General features: G+C 49.4%; 3 protein-coding genes across 6 annotated transcripts; 2 read left to right on the forward strand and 1 right to left on the reverse strand.

The window, feature by feature from the left end:
• The first annotated feature begins 2,016 nt into the window (after window positions 1–2,016).
• Serf2 (small EDRK-rich factor 2) lies at window positions 2,017–6,415 on the forward strand. Of its 2 annotated transcripts, none has more exons than XM_021193202.2 (3): window positions 2,017–2,424; window positions 2,971–3,079; window positions 3,705–5,994. In XM_021193202.2, exons 1-3 carry the CDS (start codon window positions 2,418–2,420, stop codon window positions 3,766–3,768), a joined length of 180 nt encoding a protein of 59 aa, XP_021048861.1. In that variant the 5' UTR covers window positions 2,017–2,417; the 3' UTR covers window positions 3,769–5,994. The 2 variants fall into 2 exon arrangements, with proteins under 2 accessions (XP_021048861.1, XP_021048860.1); XM_021193201.2 differs by having other exon boundaries at window positions 2,180–2,424; window positions 3,682–6,415.
• Window positions 4,958–9,651, reverse strand: Serinc4 (serine incorporator 4). Of its 3 annotated transcripts, XM_021193199.2 has the most exons (12): window positions 9,553–9,651; window positions 9,114–9,278; window positions 8,729–8,907; window positions 8,337–8,416; window positions 7,996–8,089; window positions 6,941–7,152; window positions 6,704–6,799; window positions 6,477–6,603; window positions 6,075–6,147; window positions 5,612–5,660; window positions 5,336–5,486; window positions 5,001–5,154 (listed from the first exon to the last, which is right to left on the reverse strand). In XM_021193199.2, exons 1-12 carry the CDS (start codon window positions 9,649–9,651, stop codon window positions 5,001–5,003), a joined length of 1,479 nt encoding a protein of 492 aa, XP_021048858.1. The 3 variants fall into 3 exon arrangements, with proteins under 3 accessions (XP_021048859.1, XP_021048858.1, XP_029392248.1); XM_021193200.2 differs by lacking the exons at window positions 6,477–6,603; window positions 6,704–6,799 and having other exon boundaries at window positions 4,958–5,154; XM_029536388.1 differs by lacking the exons at window positions 6,941–7,152; window positions 8,729–8,907; window positions 9,114–9,278; window positions 9,553–9,651.
• Window positions 9,652–10,174: 523 nt separating this feature from the next.
• On the forward strand, window positions 10,175–11,497 carry Hypk (huntingtin interacting protein K). Its single transcript, XM_021194671.2, has 4 exons — window positions 10,175–10,397; window positions 10,753–10,808; window positions 11,084–11,135; window positions 11,271–11,497. The coding sequence occupies exons 1-4, from the start codon at window positions 10,236–10,238 to the stop codon at window positions 11,364–11,366; spliced, it is 366 nt and encodes a 121-aa protein (XP_021050330.1). The 5' UTR covers window positions 10,175–10,235; the 3' UTR covers window positions 11,367–11,497.
• The last annotated feature ends 1,202 nt before the right edge of the window (window positions 11,498–12,699 follow it).

Genomic DNA, 12,699 nt, shown 5'->3' on the forward strand with positions numbered 1-12,699 from the left:
TGTAACCCTGGCTGTCTTGGAACTCACTTTGTAGACCAGGCTGGCCTCGAACTCAGAAATCCGCCTGCCTCTGCCTCCCGAGTGCTGGGATTCAAGGCATGCACCACCATGCCTGGCTCTCCAACGGCATTTTTATTTTTACAACCTTTTTTTTTTTTAAATGGGAACATACTCCCTTGCTTTTATGAACCCAGAACCCATTACTCTGTGCCTCTGCTTAAGTCTTACCTTGGTGTCATGTGTCAGTACTGTCCTTCTGTCTCCTTGACCTAGTTTCAGGCAACTTAGTACTCATTCACTAACCATGGCTCCGGATGGGCCGGCCTGCCTGAGGGAGCAGGGTCTGATGGCTCTCACAGGCTGGCTGTTCCCTCTCCTCAAGGGTTCTTCTGCCCCTCCTTGGCTGTGCTAATTCTCCATCCATCTTTACATCCATCCATTGCAGCATGAGTCACTTCACTGGCCCAGATCACGGCCCATGGAGCCCACCAATTTCTCCCCAGCATAGAAGCAGCAGTTCTGTTCAGTTACTTTGTACATAGAGAAACCTGGTCTCAATAAAACAAAAGACCAAAACCAAAACCAAAACAAACAAAGGAAAGGGAAAAAAAAAGAAGCAACCCCTCAAAACACAACAAAAACCACTTGGTTTAATTTCTAGTGGGCAATTAGGCAAGGAGGAGGATGAGGAGAGAAAGAAAAAACTGAAACATATTAACATTAATAGCAGGAGCTGTAGAGATGACTCAGTGTGGTTAAGAGGATATAATATTCCTACAGAGGGGCAGGATTTGGTTTTCAACACACACACTGGGTGGTTCATATCCACCTGTAATTACTCTGGCTCAAAGCTATCTACAGACTTTTCTGACCTTTATGGATACTACACACACCCACACCCAGACATACATACACATATATTTTTGAAAAAAGTCTTTAAAAATATTAATAGTTCAAGTGGGACTGAACATAGGAAAAATTGAAGATGGATTACACCACCATACCTACCATCTTATGAGGGTTTGTGGATCCAGTTCTGCGACCCCATAATTTGGATTTTTCGAGACAGGGTTTCTCTGTATAGCCCTGGCTGTCCTGGAACTCACTTTGTAGACTCAGAAATCCACCTGCCTCTGCCTCCCGAGTGCTGGGATTAAATTAAAGGCGTGTGCCACCGCGCCCGGCCATAGAATTATTTTTATTGCTATTTCATAACTGTAATTTTTCTATTATAAATCATAGTGTAAATATCTGTGTTTTCCAGCGGTCTTAGGCGAATCCTGTGAAAGAGTGGAGAGAAGTCTCTGAATTCAGCTGCTTAGTGAAGGTACTGGACAGGATAAAGTGCCTCTGGCCAGCAGAAAACGAATCCTACTGTTCTGTTTTATGTTGAGGTTGTTTCATGATAGTTTAGCAGAATTCCTGTTGTCTTGGACCTGGGATGGGAGAGAAGGCTTCTACAGGGGGCGCGCATCTGTGATTCAGCAACCAAAAATAAGAAAGATTTTGTTACCAGTCTGATTTCTCTTACAAACCAAATGTAAGGTTTAGGGGAAACGATACAATGTAGGTACGGTCTAGAGAGAGATGCAGATTAATAAAATACGAGCATTCCATAATCTCGGTTCCTGAAGTAACTCCACAGTCAGACTCCGGTATGCTTCGTCACCCCTAAGGCACATTCAAAGTTTCTGTGGGCAGTCTGAAGTAGTTCAGTAGCGGAGATGTGCATGCAGGAGCTGTGGACTCAAGCTCTGGGAAATGACTGCAGGATCACTTTATGACACCCTAAAACTAGCTGCGCTTAGGGGCGAGGAAAGCGGAAAGGGGTTTCCTAATTGTCTGTGTATGTTTTCAGACAACTGTGGCAAGTGTTCGGCCAAGAGGCTCGGAGACCGGGAAACAGCACTAAGTTTAGCTCCAGAGAACTGATAGCACATAACCGGATGAACGACCTAGGAAATCCCGCCCTCACCTCGTCCCCGCCCCGCCCCGCCCCGCCCCGCCCCCGCGTTCCTTCGGGGCGACTTTGTCAGTACCCTAAACTGTCCCACATGAGGTCACTTTGCCCGGTCACGTGCTCGGCCCCGACGGAGCGCCACATCGCCAGCCGCACCCCTCCACCCCCCCGCCCACGTGACCCGGCCTAGTTTCTCCAGGCTGGACCCAGCGCTCCGGGGAAGCCCCGCCCCGTGCCAGGCGCTCCGCCCGCCGAGCTCCGCTCTTCGCCCTCCAGGACTGGCGCGTGGCACCGCACTCCACGTGTTTCCCCCTGCCCAATAAGAGCGGGCGCCCGGGCGTGAAGGGGCGGGAGGAAGAAGACGACTTGGTGGCGTCGCGCGAAGGGGGCGGGGCCTGCAACGTCGGCCCGAACGAGGGGGACGCAACGGAGGCAGGTTGGAGCCGCTGCCGTCGCCATGACCCGTGAGTGCTGGGACCTTTCCTTCTCTCCCTTTTCTTTCCGCTCTCGCTACCCGCGCGCCCGGGCGTCGGCGTGTGCGTCCCCTCGGCTTCCCCGGCGGGCGGAAGGGTCTTGAGGGAGCGCTCTCCCGCTGCCTCCCGCCCAGCCGGAAGCGCAGCCCTCTGCACGCCGCCACTTGCGGAGACCCCTGTGTTGGGCGCGGGCCGCCGGCGGCTTTCCGCGCCGGGGAAGCCGGGTGCCCTGGGCGGTGGGCCCCGGCGCGTGCCCGTGAGGCCCCGGCGCGTCCCACACGCCGCAGCAGCTGTCTGGGCCCCCGCGCCGCCCCAAACTTGACGCGCGCCGCCAGCAGTCTCGACCGCACCGTCCTCCCGCACCCCCAAGTTAACCTGCCCCGGGGCGGCTGCCACACCCCGGGCAGCCGAAGCCCCGCGATGGGGTCGGCGCCGCGGCGGGGGGGACGGTCGGGGTCCCAGTTGCGGGGAGGAGGAGGGGCGCTGGTGTGTACGTGGAGCGGCCCCGGCGTCTCACTTTGTACCTTCTCTTCTTAGGCGGTAACCAGCGAGAGCTCGCCCGCCAGAAGAACATGAAGAAGCAGAGCGACTCGGTTAAGGGAAAGCGCCGAGATGATGGGCTTTCTGCTGCCGCCCGCAAGCAGAGGTAGCCCCAGGGAGGGGAAAGGAAGGGTCGGGCCGGGACTGGACGGGGAGACCTGGGCTAGAGAGAGGGGTGTACCAGGAGAGAGAGCTATTGCAGGGTTCGAGTCTAGGTTAGATGTGAGGGGCAGAGTGCATTGCTTCCTCTAGGGTTTTATTTCCTCCCCACTCTAAATCGTTAGGTCACAGCCATACAGGAAGGGACTGGGGCGGGTCCCTGTCCGCAGGCTGATTTCTGCGGGCCTTGGTTCTGACCTTAAGGGCAAGGGCAGGGGCTTCACATATCAAGTGTAGTTGTTTTGACAGCCCAGTATTTTGCTGCTTGTATCTCCTCCCTTCTCCCGACTTCTCACTAGTGTTGTTGGGGTGTGGTACTTAGTACAGAATAGAGAGCCTTGGGCCTGAGTGGCCAGACTTCTGACCCCTTGGGCAACAGCCAGATAGAGACTGATTGATTGCCTTTTGACCCTTAGCTCTGTTCCTCTTGTTCTCCTAGGGTGGGAATATAGCAGCCATATGCTGAACTTTGTCCCATCCACTTCCATCTTATCCTCTGTGCCCTTCATCCCCTGCATCTTGTCCTTTTTGCCCTCTGGTACCTCCCAGTGCCCCATCATCTCTACCCCCAGGGACTCGGAGATCATGCAGCAGAAGCAGAAAAAGGCAAACGAGAAGAAGGAGGAACCCAAGTAGCTCTGTGGCTTCGTGTCCAACCCTCTTGCCCTCCGCCTGTGTGCCTGGAGCCAGTCCCACCATGCTCGAGTTTCTTCCTGTAGTGCTCACAGGTCCCAGCACCGATGGCACTCCCTTTGCCCTGAGTCTGCAGCGGGTTCCTTTTGTGCTTCCTTTCCCTCAGGTAGCCGCTCTCCCTCTGGGCCACTCCTGGGGGTGAGGGGGTTACCCCTTCCCAGTGTTTTTTATTCCTGTGGGGCACACCCCAAAGTATTAAAAGTAGCTTTGTAATTCCTTGAGCGCCTGGTTTGACTGGGGATTGGGGGCATGGGGATGGAGGAGTGACTGCCCTTTCCCACTAAAAGGGGGGGTTCTGTTAGGCACCTAAGAGATTCTGGACTTGTAGACTTCATAAGGAAAACATCACAGAAGAAGCCTTTATTTTAACTATTGCAACCAGAAAAGCACTCCACTTATGGCAGAGGAGTCTTCTAAGAACTATAGAGACTTCTTTTCTGTGATATTTTTTTATCCCCACATTGACCTTGGACACCATCCCCAGGATGGTATTGAGGGTCATAAGAGGGAAGGATCTAAGACCCAAGTTTATGTCTCTTCCTCATTCATTGTTTGCTTGATTGTTGGCCAAAAAAAATCCAGCTGCTCACTGACTTCTGGTGGTCAGCCGCTCTCCATGCTCACATTCTCTTCTGTTCTGTCATTCCTCATGGAATGAAGGTGGTTTTTGTCTTCCATTTCCTTTGACCTCAAGACCAAGATTAAAACCTATGGTAGCCTCTGCTCCCTTCTTCCCCTACCCTGGTTTGTTCTATGGTCTGGGCTTCATCCACCTCTGCTTAGGGCAGAGCCACTCATTTCCTTTTGACTGCTAAGAGCAGACCCAAATCTTCAATCTCTGTAGGTCTTTCCCTGACCCTATCTCCAGCTCAGGAACCAGGAAGGGTCTTGTGCCACACTGCTAGGATCAGGTAAGGCTCCTGGGTTTACTTCCTGGGAATTAGACTCTTGAGCTTTAATGAACTAGTGAGTTCGTCTGCTTCTTCCAATTTAGATACTTACTGAGCCTACGCAGTGAGAACTGCTCATTTGTCCTTGAGGTATTGAGCTCAGCTGGGTGTTCCTGGAGCTGAGATTAAGAGCACAATCTAAAGGGTCTCCCAGTTTGTTACTACAGATCAGGAGCCAGTTTTTATGTGGCAGGGCTGATGCCATGGCAGTGTTGCCTGCATATACTAGGGTGGTGGTGCTTCTGAGTGGGGAGCCAGCAGTGGTGCCAGGAGCAGCCCCAGATAGAGGAGGACACAGGCCCAGCATGAGGCAACTTTAACCCAGAAGGTAGCCCAGCTACCCTTAGTGAAGGTCTTCTCCAGTTCTGCTTCCTCGTAGCTGTGAAACCAAAGGCTGATTAGAGATGATGCAGGGCCTTAGCTTTTGAACCTCCCTGCTTCCTCATAACCAGGGCAGATCCTTGTGTGTCTCTCCAAAGAACTTTAGGAATGGCCTTAAAAGTGTTTCCTTAAAATTGCTAGATTTTCAGGAGAGTATCTTATGTCTGCTTTCATCCTACCTGAACCAGTTGGTAAGGGTAACCATGACATAGAGAGAAGCGAGGAAGAAGGCGAAGTGGAAGCCAGAGTAGCTGTAGGAAAGATGCTGGCTCTGCCCCTGAGCAGCTGGAGGGGTCTCCTGGTCAGCTGGCCTGGCCCTGCTCCTTTGCCCTAGAGAGAGAAGTGCCGATGGGAAGCTATGTTGCTGACACTCCCTTCCCCCAACTATTGTGAAGGCTCTTGAGGGCTCTGGCCCTTCACAGGGTTCAGCTGGCTAGATTGCACATGTGACTCACCATCTTCTGGCTCCACTGTTTGGGGACAGCAGAAACAGACTGAGGGCTTCTGTAAAACAAGGCAACGTGTTTTGAAATGGATTTAAGACCGTGTGAGGGTACTAATTTAGAAAATCTCCCCTTTGAAAAGATTGGCCTGGTGTAAGAAGTGGAGGCACACCTGGGTTCAAATTATTGCTCCAGCATATAACTGGCTATGCAAACTTTGGTAAGATGTTTAATCTTTTGTGCCTCAATTCCTCCATTTGTGAAATGGAGCAAATACCTACCTCACAGGGTTGTTGTGAGGATTAAATGAAATGAGACTATGTATGTAAAGTATCTAGCACAGTGCCTAGCACATTGTGGGTACTCAATAAAAGGAAACAGCAGCTAGAATCTGAGCATTCTGGGTAGAAGTTGGTAGGATGTGTGTCTCTGTTCGGGGGAGGGGTGTTGGGGGTTTTGAGCTCTTGCTTCTCACCTGGAACTCATATTTGTAAACCTTGATAATCCACAAGGGTCCAAATAACTCAGCCAGGTAGGAAGCCTCGTTGCTGTGAAAGAAAGAGTTTTAACTTTGGGCCAAATGTGTAAGATTGGTGGCATTTACTGTCAACTAGTCCAGTTTGGTATCCTTCCAGAGGGTATTGTACTCCCAGAGGCCCCTAAAGTCTGTGCATTTTAAACTCGACATTCTCCCCTGCCCCCGTCATCTCATACAGATCATTTGACAAAGTGCTATTCTTAGAAATTGTCCCTGTTCGTGGGGAGCTTTTCTGGTTCTAGACTTGCTCTACAGTTTAAATAAACCACAGCTCTGGACATTCTTCAGTGAGTACTGGGCATCCGCTCACACTTCCCGTTGGTTGACACCTTTACATACCAAGCAAAGAGCACACAAGCATACATGATGCCAGCACTAAACACTGCTACTGAGGTATCCGGTATTTGTGGTTCCATTTTACTCCGGCCAGGCAGGCACAAGGTGTGATTCTGTCCTTGAAAGATTACTGCCGAGGAGCAATGAGAGAACAGGGTTATGAACAAAGCTGGGTATTTTGAAGGAACAGAAAAGGTCTTCAGCACTATACTGGCAGTCTGGGTCCTCACTTGTCTCTGGGGGACGGCTGGACAGTGCAGAGAAGGTCAGATACATGATATAGCAGCTGATGATAGAGGCTTGAAGCAGGCCGGAGTTTGATTGCTCTAGGGAGAACGGGAGTTAGTGCACCTCCACTGCGCCTCTGTCCCCCCATCCTTTGGGGGAGAGAGACAAAAGCTGCAGAGGTACTTTAGATGGCTGAGACTGGGAAGGCCAGTAACACCCCCAGATCTGCAGATACCCACTGAGGCGGATGCAAGGTGCGATGGAGAGGAGAGACAGGAGGCCACAGAAGCAAAGGTGCAGACTGAGTAACATCTTGTTGAGCAGGCAACCGTCAGGGTGTGTGTAGTGGTGGAACAGTAACACAGCTCCCACACCTGCTATACTGTAGAATCCTAGTGTGGCCAGTAACACACCTAGGAACCAGCTACAGTCTTGAGCTGCACCAGTCTGCCTAAAGAGAAGTGGTTAGGGGTTAGAACTTCAGCCCATTACTGATGAGCCAGCCTACTGGTCCACACAGTACTTTTTTTTTTTTTTTTTTGGTTTTTCGAGACAGGTTTTCTCTGTGCTGGGCTTAAACGCCCAGCCTTCACAGTGCATTCTTGAGCTTTTTGTTTGTTGTTTGACAGGATTTTACCTACACTTAAGACTGCCCTTGAACTCTTGCCTCACATAATCTCATGTGTTGAGATTATGGATTATAGGTATTTATAACCATTCTTGGTTACCTCTTTTTGGTTGGGGTTTTTTTTTTTTTCTTTTTTTGGTTTTTTTTGGTTTCTCTGTGTAGCTCTGGCTGTCCTGGAACTCACTCTGTAGACCAGGCTGGCCAAAGGCGTGCACTACCACGCCCAGTGCCTGTTTTAAGAGGTTGACTTGGAACTCCCTGCTCTGCTTATGTTTTTTTTTTTTTTTTTTTTTTTTTTTTGTCGCCTTGAATTACTGGCCCTCCTGTTTCTACCTCCTCAGTGCTGGGATCATAAGTAAATGCCATTAAATATCTGATTTCCTAAGCGTTTTGGTATTCTCTGGGAGGCCATGGGAGCAAACCTGCTATGGCCTTTGCCTAGTCTTTCTGTATTGAGTAATGTCTGCCAACCTCCTTGGGAGGAGCCTTTAGGGTTAGGCGCTTCTTACAAATTTGTATGTGTGTATGTGTGTATGTGTGTGTGTGTGTGTATCACATGTGTGGTTATAAGCCACCATGTGGTTGCTAGGAATTGAATTCAGAACCTCTGGAAGAGCAGACAGTGCTCTTATTAACCTCTGAGCCATCTCTCCAGTCCAACCTTACCAATTCTTGTTCCAGGACTGGGCAAAGGCTGTGATAAGCACCAGCTGTAATAGGATGAATGTGAAGCCTCCACAGATGCCAATATAATGCCAGGCTGCAAGACAGGCACCATTGGGAACTTTTAGCTCTGGCTGACATGATGTATCAGTATATCCCTCCACCCCACCCCCACCCCTGCATCCCTTCTGAGTAAAATGCTGCGGAGCCTAGGCAGGTCTCAAACAATCCTGCTCCACTCTCCTGAAGGCTAGGATTACAGGCGTGTAATAAAGTCCAGCTTCCTGCTCCTAGTAGGAAGTTGTAGCCTACTCTGACTGCTCACGGTGTAAGATGAAGAGTACCTGGGAAGAGATGCTCATCAGGGATGTGGAAGGCAATGATACAGAGACCTAACAGGAACAGCAGCTTGAGGCTCCAGAAGCTAGTTAGGGTAGAGAGAAAACCAGATTGAGGAGAAAAGGCAAAGTGGGGAAAGAAAAGAAGAATGGCAGGTGGAACCAGCCCCAAGTCCCATTGTAGTCCAAGTTCTAACTCGGATGCCACAGTCACATCTGAGCAACACTACAGTTAGAGAAGGCTTGCATATAACTATTACTTAAAATTTAGAGCCCAGGAGTTTATAAACATTTTCTGTCTTTTTACAAAGTGTTCTTTCTTCATCCTGGAGTTTCTTTTAGCCAGCTTGTGTCTACTTCCCTCTATCCCATCCCCATCCAAAAAATTACACACAAACCTGTTATGCAGCTGTGCCCGAGGGTTGTTGGGGGAGTGGAGACGCACTAGCAGCACAGCCTGCAGCAGGTGGAAGGTGGCAGTTCCTGCACATACTCGATACACAGCGCCAGAGCCACTGAGCACTGGACATTCAGAGTTGCCAAACAGGTGGGCACATAGGGCTGAGGGCATCTGGATCTGCAGGGAGTTTGGTTGTGAGAAAAGTCAGGGCGAGCCACAATATATGGACAGGTCTCACACAATATATGGACAGGTCTCACACAATATATGGACAGGTCTCAGCGTTTTACCGGTAGGTTGACTCCTTTGCTCCCTGTTCCTAATCCAAATCTTAAAAGGTTGGTTGGTTTGTTTTCCTCACGTTACAACCCTTGCCGACTTACCCCATGTGCTTTGCCCCAGACCCTTTCTACCACTGTCTTTGAAAGCAGGAGGCAGCAGATTGCTGAGGCCCCCACGTGGAGGAGGATGTAGAGCAGGCGGCTACACTTAGACTCTGTCAGAGAGTGGCAGCCACTGGTCCAAGAAACAAGTCCACAGCAGGACGCCTGGGGGGGATAGAGCAGATGTAGGAAGCAATGCAGAGGTTTTCAAAGGGTGTGGGGTTAACCAATGGTCAAATTCCCAAGCCCTCCATCCTTCTGTCTAGTAAGGTTTTCATTGCAAGAACTTTAAACTTTGGTGTATTCTTGAACCACTTATTTTTTCCTAATGATCTGTGGCTGGGAGTGTGGGGTGAGATGTTTACCTATTATCCAGGCAAAGAACCAGGTTTCTCATCCAACTCCTAGTTTTTTAGCTATCTCTTCCCAAATGTCTCACCTGATTGAAGGGGGTTTCCACTACATCACTGACTCCATCGTGCTGCTGTGCAAGATCCTGGGTGGTGCTCCGGCCTGTGACAACTCTTGCACCCATCATTTTTGGCCCAAAGGTTAGATGTAGATCCAGTATTGGAAAAACTGATGAGGAACAGCAGCTTCTCAGGATTTTCGCCCATTGGACAGTCGCTTTGCTGGCCTAATCATTCGTTTTAAGGCAGCATAGACATTTCATAAAATGAATACAGGTTACTGGGAAGTGGTAGATGCAAATAGTCTTGTGAAGATGCCTTCACCGGGCTTCGTATTCGGGATCATTCGGACTATTATTCTGAGATTAGGAGCAGTTGGCCTATCTGGTCTGGGGATTAGGTTTTTTAATTGGTTTAGGATTAGTCACCTTGATTGGACAGAATTCCATGTGTGTGTCTGTGTGTGTGAAAGGATTGCTCTTAGGAACAATGTGCGTTTGGGTGGTGTGGGTAGTGAACAGATAGTCGAAGGAGACTGCAGAAAACAAGCTGGAGAGGAAGTCAAAAGCGAACCTCTTTCCTAGCTGAAGCTTCTCAAGACAGGCAAAAAGGTGTGGCCCAGCGCCTACCCCGCCCCTTATCTGGGCGGAAGCTGAGAGGGTTGCCGGAAGTTGTGAAGCGGCAGCCTATACGGCGGCGCGGTGAGATCGAAATGGCGACCGAGGGAGACGTGGAGTTGGAGTTAGAGACCGAGACCAGCGGCCCGGAGCGACCTCCCGAGAAGCCAAGGAAACATGACAGTGGTGCTGCTGACCTAGAGCGGGTTACTGACTATGCGGAGGAGAAGGAGATCCAGAGTTCGAATCTTGAAACGGTGAGGTTGGCTGGGAGCTTGTATGAGAGGGGTTGAGAATGGGATGGGAATGAGGTGAAACTGACCGGTTTGCTGCTCACTGAGGCCCCGGGACCGCTGATAGCGATGGTGGGATTTGGCAGGAGGGTGGGGCTAAGCGACAGCACCCACCCAGTCTCCTATTTGCTTAAGAATTTGATAGTGGGCCTAAATGTATCTCATGTGCACGAAATTAGGCGTAGTTCTTTTTGGTCCTGAGAACACTAGTAGCTGTGAATACCTGAAGAACCACTTGGTTTTTATTTTTGGTATTGCGTTTTAGATCGGAAAATTTGGGTTGCACTGTGGTAGATGACTTGACTCGTGTTTTCTACAGGCTATGTCCGTCATTGGAGACAGACGGTCCAGGGAACAAAAGGCCAAACAAGAGCGGTAAGTTTATAGCACACCACCAGCACTACCGGTAGGTCCTCGTTCTTCAGGGGAGAAAAGCCAGTTCCTACAGAGCTAGGGATTACAACTTTGTTAGTGGAAGGAAAGGTTACCAGATACCTTACTGTAAAGCCTCCAGGGGAAAGAGGTGGCGCGTTTATTTGCTATTTTCAGTAAACCTTGTTCCACCCATTTTCAGTGTGTTGCTGGGAGTGTTCCTTCTGGGAGTTTATAGCAGAGGCAGAGAATGAAAACAAATGTATACATATTTACAGGGAGAAGGAACTGGCGAAGGTCACTATCAAGAAGGAAGATCTGGAGTTGATAGTGAGTAGTAATGCTTTAATGGGTTCACAAGAGAAGTTCTACCCAAGTTCGGTTCCTGGAACAAATGGAGCCAAAGTTTGTTGAAAAATTTATGCCTGAGAAGAGGCTTTGGTGACGTGGTTTTCCCTTTTGCAGATGACGGAAATGGAGATCTCTCGAGCAGCAGCAGAAAGGAGCTTGAGGGAACACATGGGCAATGTGGTGGAGGCTCTTATTGCCCTAACCAACTGATAATGTGCTTTTTTAGACAGTCTGGACTGATATCCTGAAATAAAGTGTTCTGTTTTGCTGTTTTTCTGTGTTGGACCTTGATGAACCTGTGTGAACAATCAGTATAAAGAAGTACCTAATATTCAAATGCAGGCTCTTACATTGTGTCTCTGTGTGTGATTACTCTACTGCCATAGTGTTTCTAACAACTACCACGTAGGAAACGAATTTAAGTGCCCTTTTCCACCAAGTCATCGTACCAGCTCTAAGCAGCAGATACTAAGTGGTAAGTTAGTGTTAGTGTCACCCATCTGACTGGCTCTTTCTTGGCAGTAGAGAGTACATTTGGGTCCTCTGCAAAAGATCCAAATGCATGCGTTTCTGGGGTAGCTTATGCAGTTTTCCCCTCAGATCTGTTCTTGTATAAACCAGGCTGTTTCCAAACTCAGACACCTCCGTGTAACTTGAGAGCTGCTTCAGCTGACTCTCCGGGCTAGCTTATGAATCTCAAAGGTTAGCTTCTGTTTTGGGTGCTTTTAAGTTACCAACTGTATTTACAAGCAACTGGAATAAACACTTAGGTTCTAGAAGTGGGAACACAGATATCAAAATGTTGGATCAGGGCTGGAGAGATGACTCAGTAAGTACCTGCCTCAAAAGCAAAATGAGTTTGGATTCCCAGTGATGCCCTAAAAACCCAGGAGTGGTGGGATGTTCCTGTAACCCTGCACTGGGGGGCTCTGCTGAGACAGGCAGCTTGGTCTAATCAGGAACTTCAGGCTTTGTGAGGTCATAGCACCAAACACAAAAGTAGAGTGATTAAGGGGAACACCACCACCGACCTGAGTTCTGTGAGCCCATACATGGGTAGGAATGCATACTCTAAGTATTCACACATGAGATGGAGATGTAGCTGAAGCTGGTCTGAAACTTGTAACCCTTTTGCCTCAGCTTCTGTGTACTGTTTCCCTCTATCTGGCTGAGTGCTCACCTTTATTAATAGTAATTTTTTACACCTTTCATGTTACATAATTATAGGCAGTTTGTCAATAGCCTATGAGGGGGTTTTATTTATCTTTCATCTTTTTGAGACAGGTTTTCTCTGTAGCCCAGGCTGCCCTAGAATTCACTATATAGACCAGTCTGGCCTCAAACTCTGCTTCCCTCTGCCTCCATAAAGATGTGTATGTACCACAACTGCCTGGTTATCAGTGGGTCTTGCAGGCGGTTAAGGTGCTGAGAATAAGAACTAGGGCCTTGCCAGGCATGGTGGCGCACGCCTTTAATCCCAGCACTCGGGAGGCAGAGGCAGGCAGATTTCTGAGTTCGAGGCCAGCCTGGTCTACAGAGTGAG

Source organism: Mus pahari, chromosome 3, assembly GCF_900095145.1.
Source record: "Mus pahari chromosome 3, PAHARI_EIJ_v1.1, whole genome shotgun sequence".
Classification (NCBI taxonomy): domain Eukaryota; kingdom Metazoa; phylum Chordata; class Mammalia; order Rodentia; family Muridae; genus Mus; species Mus pahari.

Bases quoted from the DNA above. Each gene is read 5' to 3' on its own strand.
- Serf2 (XM_021193201.2), top strand. The intron at 3,080-3,681 runs GTAGCCCCAGGG...GGTACCTCCCAG, and splicing joins GCTGCCGCCCGCAAGCAGAG to TGCCCCATCATCTCTACCCC.
- Serinc4 (XM_021193199.2), bottom strand. From the start codon at position 9,651: ATGATGGGTGCAAGAGTTGTCACAGGCCGGAGCACCACCCAGGATCTT. The intron at 8,090-8,336 runs GTACTCTTCATC...CCTGTCTTGCAG, and splicing joins TGATGAGCATCTCTTCCCAG to CCTGGCATTATATTGGCATC. The intron at 6,800-6,940 runs GTGGGTATCTGC...CGTTCTCCCTAG, and splicing joins CGCACCTTGCATCCGCCTCA to AGCAATCAAACTCCGGCCTG.
- Hypk (XM_021194671.2), top strand. From the start codon at position 10,236: ATGGCGACCGAGGGAGACGTGGAGTTGGAGTTAGAGACCGAGACCAGC. The intron at 10,398-10,752 runs GTGAGGTTGGCT...TGTTTTCTACAG, and splicing joins AGAGTTCGAATCTTGAAACG to GCTATGTCCGTCATTGGAGA. The intron at 10,809-11,083 runs GTAAGTTTATAG...ACATATTTACAG, and splicing joins CAAAAGGCCAAACAAGAGCG to GGAGAAGGAACTGGCGAAGG.